This window comes from Echiichthys vipera (assembly GCF_963691815.1).
Source record: "Echiichthys vipera genome assembly, chromosome: 13".
NCBI classification, from domain to species: Eukaryota; Metazoa; Chordata; class Actinopteri; order Perciformes; family Trachinidae; genus Echiichthys; species Echiichthys vipera.
The window spans coordinates 5,851,166-5,861,583 of record NC_139838.1 but is presented as its reverse complement, the minus strand read 5'-3'; the positions used below and the strand labels follow the sequence as shown (position 1 = coordinate 5,861,583).

Sequence of the window (10,418 nt, the reverse complement as noted above, 5' to 3'; positions counted from 1 at the left end):
ATCTGACATTTTTGAGTTTACCTTTGGTCTGCTTTAATTATTCAATTCAATTTTATTTACAGTGCCAAATCATAACAACAGTTATCTCAGGACACTTTACAGAGTAGCTAAAGACAACACTCTATGACTTATTTATAATTTACATAGACCCAACAATTCCCCCGTAGAGTACGGTGGCAACGAAAACCTTCCCTACAACAGGCAGGAATGTCAGACAGACCCAGCTCTGTGGAGGACGGACATCTGTCTGCACCGGTTGGGGAGGAAGAAAAGGAGAGAGAAAGAGAGAAAAGACGGACAGATGGACAGAGAGAGACAAAGACAGACAGATGGACAGAGAGAGACACACTTCCAGTAACTATAATAATATCTGTAGTAATGTGAATATTACTTATATGTTATGGCAGTTAATACAGCAGAATAGTAGAAACAAGCACAGCTAAGGTGATATGACATGAATGTGACAATGACAATAATTCAATACAACACCACATTTGGATATGAACCAAACTGTGATGAATACCATAATGGTACTGCAGCATACTTTTGACTTAATATACTTTAGTGGCTCTACTTGCTAAAGTGTCTTTGTTCACTGACTGGTGAAAGTATGTCAGTGGGTTACATTGACACTGGTGCAGGGCTGGAGGAGGGAGGAGCCACTGAACTGGGTCACATGGACGAACACTCGACTCGAAACAGTGAACATCCAGTCCTTCACACCGCCTCCACCGCAGCGTTTCTGCTCTAGGTTTCAAAGGACTTCGGCTGATTTCTCGAAATGTCCTCATTCCACTGAAAACAGGCGTTTTTCACTCGTGGTAGAATAAACTTCACCCTCGAAGGACGAAAAACGGGACATTTTGGCGTCGTTTAAAACCGCTCTCTGAAAACTTGACAGTTTTTATTTCGCGGGTGTAATTATATTTTCGCCAGTCTGTCTGTCTGTCACAAACGACGGCTTTTTCTTAAACGCCACTTTAAATGTTGTAGCTTCACAGCCTCTCTCCGCCTGCATAAACCAGCGACTCTTCAGTTGCTGAACACAGACCTAAACACGGCTTCGGCACTGAGGTAGCACAGGAGGAGGAAAACCCCCGAAAACACACAGGACATGGAGTCGACCAAAGCTGGTGAGTGTTGTTAACCCGGGTCGAAGTGACAGTAGCAGTAGCAGCAGCAGCAGCTTGTTACGGTGTTGTATTCACAGCCTGCCGTTATGTTCGGGGAAACTGCATTTTGTAAAATGACGTTAGCATCACTAGCATACTGTTACATTTTAACGAGTCTCTAAATTCTGTCTTTAGCACTTTATCGGTAAACACACCGTGTGCTGGTGTTCTAATGTTAACTGGGTTAGCAGCGCCACTTGTCATTACCCGTGTAGGTAACTTTCGCAGCACTGCAGTCGTCCCCTCTCACATGGACACTTCATGCTAGCCATGTGCACCCGTGTTTACGCTCCATGTGCGTCGCCGCTCATTGGCCGAGCGGGGCAGTGACGTGGCCATTGCATAATTTGGCCCGTCAAGATGGTGTGGACTCTCGCCGCGGTACACGTGAGACAGGTCGTGGTGACCCAGTTCTCCCGGGGAAAAACATGCTTTCTCCCCGCGGGGCGTGTAGAATAAACGCTATACTTGTGGTGCATTCAGGGCCCATGGGAAACACAAGTTCTTTGCATATAATACAGTGCTATTCAGGGATTTTGGTTGAAAGATATTTCGAGAAATCACATCCAGTTTAGTTTTAATGTAAACAAATATATATATGACGTGTACTTTTATGCTGACATTGTTTATTCAGTGAATTAAGAGTAATAATATAGTGTGTTTTACATTCCCTTTAAAAAAAAACTATAATGAATGCTTTTCAGTACACGTCACTTTATGATCGCCGCTCATAAAATCATTTGACAGAAAAAGAATCACTTAATAACTCCAGAGTATTTGGATTAACTAGACAAAGGTTTCCCCGTTGATTTTTAAGACATTTCCCATTGGACGTGAACGCAGCACCTTTCTTCTTGATTCAGTTTGACAGATTTGTCAAATTTGGATAGAATGCAAAAATAATGCAAAATCTTCTAATTTTTCACTTTAATTTTGTATCATAGTATTATGACATTTTGAGGATTGTTGAGCCTCGTTAATATTGGTATATTTGGAAGTTATGCTTTCCTGTTTTGTCTGTTCCAAAAAATATAACGATATATATATTTTTTAAATACACCTGTCCTATTTTATGTGTAAAAAAATGTTGGTAACTAATTTCCCAGTTTCATTTTCATGCCACCCCTGTTATTTATAAATGGTCAATATTTGTCTGAAAATCATAAAAACTGTGAGGGATGCCATGTCAACTTACTTGAGACAAAATATGCCACTTATATCGGTACATGTTCTAACAGGTTCCAAAATAATCTACCTTTTCAGAATGTGATTTGAGACTAGATCATTTTGCACTGGAGCCTGAAAATGTGAATGGCTGCAGGGACTACCACACACCCTTGAGAAGCTGACATTATGTAATGGCTGTTACCTAATCATTGAGAATGGCAGGGGAAGAAATCAGGTCAGCCTATGTTGATGGGGGGAAAAACCAGCTCAGCGACAGCAGCAGCCTGTCTGCTCGGCTCCTACTGGCTGAGAAAGCCATTGTCGTAGTATGGCCTGCCCTCTTAATGTTAAGCCTGTTTGCATGCACAGCAAAAGTGCTGGTGGTTACAGTTACCGTAAAGGCTACATTTCATATGTGGGAAAGGAAATGGCAGGGAGTTGGCATGAGCACATGGGAATTACTGACAATAAAGTACAATATAGTATCCCCAGCCTCTATGTTTTAAGGGTAAAAATAAAAGCTGTATTTAAAAGAATCCCACGAGAGAAATCACAACCCAGCTGACGTGCATCTTTTTCAGCACAAATCTCTGCACAGAGTTGTTGCTGCAGTCCTAATCGTCATGGCCCCATTTTCTCTCTGTTGAACACCAGGAGGCGTAATAGCCTACATCAGCTCGTCCAGCTCTGGCTCCAGCCCGGAGTCGTGCCACAGCGACTCCTCCAACGGCAGCTACCAGTCATCCTCCCCGCCCCACGGCTCCTCGCCCGGCCGCCACCAGCTGGGTCAGTGGGCTGACCCTACACTCCCCACCGGAGGCCCAAACCTTCCAGGGACTCAGAAAAGCGGACGCTCCTCCTCCACTGCAAAATGTGGCATCACAAGTAAGATGGCTGCTCTATTTTGTGTTCTGATTTAAATTTGGAAACTGGGTGGTTATAATTAAGAATATTAGGGCACCTACACTTGCAAAATAGTCCTTTTATTATTAGATGAACTATAAGAATAATGTTTTTGTATTAATCAGAAATCAACGGCCTGGTGCTGCTGTGTAAGGTGTGCGGCGACGTGGCCTCTGGTTTCCACTACGGCGTCCATGCCTGCGAGGGTTGCAAGGTGAGTTCAGTGACAGGTGCTGCTGTGACTCAGGGCTGTAGCAGAAGTGGGTCACCACAGGCAAAGCCATCTGCACAGATACAACCACAGACTCTGTGAAACTCGTTCACTCACCATATTAATAACTGCTACCCCCGTACTTCACGTTGCTGTGTGGCCTAGTTAACTGTGTGGAGCAGTGTACAGAGACAGATGGATTACAGCGCCCCTTCGAGGAGGAACACACACATTTCATACTGATGCGTCAGTTAGCCAGTATTATACAGTTTGTTGGACATGCTGTAATTTTGACATGTCCAGACACAGCCCCCCCCCCCACACTGTGACTCATGTCATCAGCGTGCCGTTTGTCTGTGTGAACACACAGGGTTTCTTCAGGAGGAGCATCCAGCAGAACATCCAGTATAAGAAGTGCCTTAAGAACGAGAGCTGCCCCATCATGAGGATCAACCGGAACCGCTGCCAGCAGTGCCGCTTCAAGAAATGCCTGATGGTGGGGATGTCCCGAGACTGTGAGTATCCGTGGTAATTACTGCCATACTGTTGATATTTTTATCAGTAAAATGACATTTTAATTGTGTATTGAAAAGGGGACTTAAGAAAGTTAGTATTGCACTGCCATAAAGCTGGGGGATATGAATGAATACATACAAAACATATTATTTAACAATGGAATCCACTTTTTTATAAAATGTTTCCTTTTTTACAACACAAAATATTGAATATAAAGGATGCAGAATGAAGTAACAATGAACCAATGCGTTTTTTGTAAAGTACATTATTGTATTATTTCACAATTGTCAATAGTTATTCATTTGAATATTTATTTTATAAAAATAATTGCATTTTTGTTACAGTATACTTGTATTTTCCCACACGGCAGCGCTCCCTTTAATTGTGTGCATATGTTGCGTGCAATGCATCATATGAAGCTCACTAAGCTCAGTGTGAAAGGGTGGAGTAATCAGTGGGTGGGATGTCTGAAGAATAAAAATCGATCTATAAGGGTCTTAACTTCTGTAGAACTGTAAAAGATGAAGGTGAGTCCATCTGAAATTATCCTCTCCTCCCTGTACAGCTGTGCGCTTTGGCCGGATCCCCAAGCGTGAGAAACAGCGTATGCTGCTGGAGATGCAGAGTGCCATGAACAACATGATGAACAACAGCCAGCTGCACAGCAGCCAGGCCCTACCTGTCGACAAACCTCTGCTGGCCAGTGTGACAGAACCTACCTCAGAGGCTGCAGCCCCCACCCCCTCCAGCTCTTCATCCATCACACTGAGCCCCAGCCAAGCAGACTCCAGCTCTGACCCTGATCTCACCGTGGCCATGGACACCAGCCCCAGCTCCAGCTCAGCCTCGCCCAGTGCGTCAGACAGCGGGGAGGAGGAGGTGATTGGCTCGGTGACCAGGGCTCACCAGGAGACCTTCATGTACAACCAGGAGCAGAGTAGCCTGACAAGTGAGGCCCAGCCCCCTACAGGCCCCCCGAACAGCAGCTCACCCAAAAACACCTCTAACCTCCGCACAGGGGAGCGCCAGGACGCCTGGAACCACCACAACAACCTGGTCACCATGGCAGCACAGGACCCCCCCTCCAGCCTGGGCCACCAGGGTCAGGAAGACCACACTGCCAACCACTGCCCCTTCAGGCACTCTAGAAGTGACGCCACCAGCCACTGTCCAGCCTACGCACATGGAGCTTTTGGTGGTCCATCTTCAGAGGGCCCCGCCAACGGAACCTTCAGTGGGCCTCTGTGGAGAGGAGGCAACAGAATGCACCTGGTAAGATACAAACACAGCCAGTTCTATGTGCTCTTATTAAAGAATTAAAACCAATTACAATTCCTTTAGAAGTCAGTGGTAACAATAATACAAGACAACCAAAGACACTATAATGGTAGATAGGGTGTAATTGAAACAGAAGTTATAGTGTGAGTTCAGTGCATACATAAATGGCCATAGAAAACATAATAAAGCATAGGAATGATTAGCTTCCAAAATTAAACATAAGTCAGTAATCATGGGCTTTTTTGGCCACAAGGGGGCAGCAAAACAAACATTTGGCATGTGAGCATTGTGTCTAATGTTTTCTCCTCTGCTCTGCCCTCAGGTGTGTCCAATGAGCACCTCTCCTTACGTGGACCCTCAGAAGACTGGCCACCAGGTGTGGGAGGAGTTCTCCCACAGCTTCACCCCCGCTGTCAGGGAGGTGGTGGAGTTTGCCAAGAAGATCCCAGGCTTCAGGGACCTGTCCCAGCACGACCAGGTCAGCCTGCTGAAGGCCGGCACCTTCGAGGTAAGCCATGTTCCACGGACATTCCTGTCTTCACCGAAGGCCGAAGTCGTGGAGTGAGAACAGACAAACAGCCATGTGTGTGCTGCAGGTGCTGGTGGTTCGCTTTGCTTCTCTCTTCGACATGAAGGACCGCACCGTCACCTTTCTGGGCGGGAAGAAATACAGCGTGGACACTCTGAGGGCCATGGGGGCCGGGGACCTCCTCAACTCCATGTTTGACTTTAGCGAGAAGCTCATCAACCTTGGCCTCAGTGAGGAGGAGATGAGCCTCTTCACCGCTGTGGTTCTGGTCTCTGCAGGTGGGTTTGAGGCGGTTAAAGCACTGGTCACAGGAAGTTCAATACAATGCACATACCCCTAATGAATATACTATTTATATATTCATTCATTAATAAATACACCCTTAATGCACATACCCCTAATGAATATACTATTTATATACATACCATTCATTAATAAATACACCCTTAATGCACATACCCCTAATGAATATACTATTTATATACATACCATTGATTAATGAATATACCCTTAATGCATATACCATTAATGAGTATACCATTAATACACATACCATTGATGAATATGCAGTTAGTACACATACGATTAATTAATGAACATACCATTAATACACATATGTTAACGCACATGCTGCTGGAAACGGGTATCCTGGCTCTACCAGCACAGTGATTGCTTTGGAGAGAGCAAGGCTAGCTTGATGCTAAGTTCATTTTCTGCTTCATAGTTAACAGATATTTCAGATGAAAATCTTTGCATCTTACTCTGAAGCGCCTTTCTAAAAACGTAAACCCGGCTTTTAAAAATAATACTTATACCTGTTTTCAAACCTGAATGATGACAACAAAAGGATATATCGTGATATTCCATTCTATTTTTAATTTCTGCCCCCACCAAAAAATGTGTCACATCTCAGCATAACACTGTCACTGTCCGTTCTCCCCAGACCGCTCAGGCATTGAGAACGTGAATTCGGTGGAGGCCCTGCAGGAGACGCTGATCCGCGCCCTGCGAAGCCTCATCACCAAGAACCACCCCAACGAGTCGGCCATCTTCACCAAGCTGCTGCTCAAACTGCCCGACCTGCGCTCACTCAACAACATGCACTCCGAGGAGCTGCTGGCCTTCAAGGTCCATTCCTGAAGATCTCTCTAGTACTTGACACCCGACTCAAACTATTGGCCTGTCCCGTAAGCGGACCTGGAGGCCCATGGACCACCTCAACTACTCAACCACACCTGCACCTCCACACTTCTCCCACGAGACTTTGGGTTCCTTCAGTCTATAAATAGAACTAAAGCTCAAACTTGAGGGTGAAGAAGACCATAAAATATTCTTGTACTGTACTGTAGGGCGTAACAGCCTGTGTGATGGTGATGCATACATACAGACACACTGATTGGTGTAAATGTTTCTTGTGTTTGTGTGTAGCATACTGTATGTTTGCAAGTGTACAGACATTAGAAGCACTTTTTCGGTATAGCTTAGGTTGGTATTTTTGCATTTATAGTGCAATATGTGACCGCTTTTTGATTTTAGCTGTATAGTGCGGAGTAAAGAAGCTTATGTATACATTCAGTGGCACACTTAATTAAATTGAGTAGGCGCTGTGCTCGTAATGAGGGGAAAGTTGTAGTGCTTATATATATATATATATATATATATATATATATATATTAAAAAAAAAAAACGGACACTGTAAGACTGACGAGTTAGAATTCTCTCTAAAAACAACACAAAGCAGATGACCGTGAGAGGGATGAAGGCGTAGAGCTGCTCCAGAGAAACCCCGGAATGTTGTTTGAATCTGACTGACTTGCGTTCGTCTTATTTCCGACTTTTCATGCAATTGTTGCTATGCTGTGTTTTTGTCTGTCGGTCGATTTTCTAAATTATTCGGGCATTGTGACAAATCAAACGTGTCAGTGTCGCCGATTTCTTTGAGACACACTGAACCAATGGATATATTTTTTCCCTTCTCTTATACTTTTGTCCTAAAGGAAGAAAAAAAAAAAAAGATTTCTGAGATCCTGGTGTCTGCTGTCCTGCGTGTCCCACGTCGCGTTGACTCCCCCACCTGCCAAGCAGCTGAGTCGCGCGATATCTCCGTGGGACACTGGGTGCTAGAGAAAACCAGTGATCGCCACTTGCTTGAATAAACCTTTTTGTTTTACAAAACTGTACAGAAGTTAGCTAGAGTGTACTAGGTAGGAGTATTCCACATCAAATATGATTGTAATGTCACTGAAGTGATTGTAATTTAAAAGAAATAAGCTGAGTCAAGGTGACGGTCGAGTTGCTGGTGTTCAGATATTTTGCGATGCCATCTTTTTGTTCCGTGTCGATGAATTCAGAATGTCTGGCCTTTGAATATCCAGAGCTTCTGTCATTGTGTTAACATGGCTTACACGTGGTTCTGTTCTCCTCTGTGAAAGGATTGCAGTAGATTTCTATATAAATATATACATACTATCATACATACATAACTGTATAGATGAATATATCTATATAAATAAATTTTATAAATGCAGTTCATGTCTTAGAGTGGTTACTGAATTTGTCTGGTTGTCAGTAAAGGTTGGATACGTAGAATCTTTATTAAAACGCTTAATTTAAAAAAAAACATACACCCACGAGGCGTCTTGAGGTGTACAGAATGAAAGTATTGCTTTTCCTTAAAAAAAAAAAAAAAATTGTTTCAATAAAAAATTTTAAATATTTTTTTGACGGGTTTGACAATGGCTGCCAAGGTTGTCTGTTGTTGGGTGCAGCTACTGTAGGCTGGCACTGGGTGAAATGGAGTTAGCCAATCGTGCAGCTGCTTGGGAGCCTCAGTGAAGGGGGCGTTATTTGTCCCAGCAGCTGAGTGAGCGGAGACGGGCAACAACCAGAGTCACTATAGGCCGAGCATTCACTCCATGGACTGAGAGAAAGGAGAGAAACGTTCTCCTTGATTGCTAACATCACTTTCATCTTTACTTAGCTGGAACGGCTAACACTAACGGTAACTTAAGTTAAAATGAGTCATTACCATGTATGAATTATCACTTGACATGGCGCAGGCTAATCGCTTGACACAGTCGGCAACGATCCATTCATTTTCAGCCTCTTGTCCCTATCTGGGTCGTGGGGGGCTGGAGCTGATCCCAGCAGACATCTGGCGTGAGGCGGGGTCCAACCTGGACAGGACGCCAGTCTATCACAGGGCACATAGAGACAAACAGAGACAGACAACCATTCACACCTACGGGTGATTTAGAGTCATCAATGAACCTAACACCTGCATGTCTTTGGACTGAGGGAGAGGAAAGAGAACCCGGAGATAACCCACGCAGACACAGTGCTAACCACCACACCACTGTGCCGCCCACCTTGTAACCCGGCTGCTGGAATTATTTTTTGTTGTTGCGACTACGATCTTGAGACACTAGATGGCAGTGTTCTGCTCATTCTCCACCTTCAACCTTTAGAATCAGCGAATCTTGATGTTTAAAATCCCAACTTTACCGCAGGCGCACAGACTAGATCCAACAGTTACCTGTTCTTTAGCAACATGGCTATTCTCCTAGCAAAGACAACCTTGAGACTCCTTATCTGAACCCTGTTTTCAGTGCGATGATAAAGGTAGTATTACTAAGTAGGCAGGTTCTGTTACTTAGTAGAAAGAACATTCTTTCACTCACACTCTTCCTCTGTCTACGTAGCTGTTTTCTTTTGCCAGGTAATGTTGGTCTCCGCACTTCACTCCACTTATTTCACCAACGGCCATTCAGGCAGCCTGATGATAGCTTCTGTTTGAGTTGCCCTCTGTGGGAAGTAGTGATGCAGTGTTATGTTATATGTCTGGGGCTTTTATTGTGAACATTCCGCCTTTACAAACCTGTCTGCTCAGTTTGGCCCGGCGCTGTTCTAACTCACAGGGTCCGTATTCCCAAAACATCTTAATACTAAAAGTAGCTCCTAACTTGTTGATTTAGGAGTAACTCGTAAACAAATTGGTGTTAGTCCTCATTTTAGCACACCTTGATTTCTGGTCTAAGAGTATTACATTACAGCACAGTAAAATGTTATATCAGGTTATTAATGTCAGCATATCAGCACATTTTTTAATCCAAATATTGCTCTGATACAACCTTTTTTGATTACTATATTATTACCAAAACATTGCTATACTGCTACTAAATAGTTTTGCCTCATTGTATCTTTAAGTGTGTTCCTCATTATTACCCTTTATTTTGGCCTCTTCGCTGTGTTCAGAAAGGTAAACTATTGAAAAGGAATGCAGTTAAATAAAAAAGCTGTTAAAAACAGTGATGGAAACGTGGGGTACAATAACATGAGCTAAAGGAGAGGATGTGCAGAGAATGTGGTTCATGGAAACATTGGACCGTGGTAGTGTCACTATCCATCAGCAGGTGGCATCAAGGCAGTGTCGCCCCACCGCCACGCGCTGCAGCCTGGGACTCAAACACCATCTTGTGTTTGCTCTGCAAACCAAATTAGAGCGCATTTCCCTTCTTTGCAAGCAAAACGTACTACGCAGAGTCATTTCAGGCTTCAGATTCATATTTGAGGATATAATTCTGTCCTTAAACTCTAAAATAAATACACTCAATAAATATTGAGCACCTCAATTGAACACAGG

The 10,418-nt window shown here is 43.8% G+C and overlaps 1 protein-coding gene across 1 annotated transcript; it reads left to right on the top strand.

Moving 5' to 3' along the window:
• Positions 1 to 727: 727 nt before the first annotated feature.
• On the top strand, positions 728 to 7,437 carry nr1d2b (nuclear receptor subfamily 1, group D, member 2b). The gene is made up of 8 exons (XM_083925765.1): positions 728 to 1,133; positions 2,994 to 3,224; positions 3,368 to 3,456; positions 3,824 to 3,968; positions 4,535 to 5,241; positions 5,570 to 5,755; positions 5,844 to 6,054; positions 6,720 to 7,437. Exons 1-8 carry the CDS (start codon positions 1,115 to 1,117, stop codon positions 6,914 to 6,916), a joined length of 1,785 nt encoding a protein of 594 aa, XP_083781891.1. The 5' UTR covers positions 728 to 1,114; the 3' UTR covers positions 6,917 to 7,437.
• The last annotated feature ends 2,981 nt before the right edge of the window (positions 7,438 to 10,418 follow it).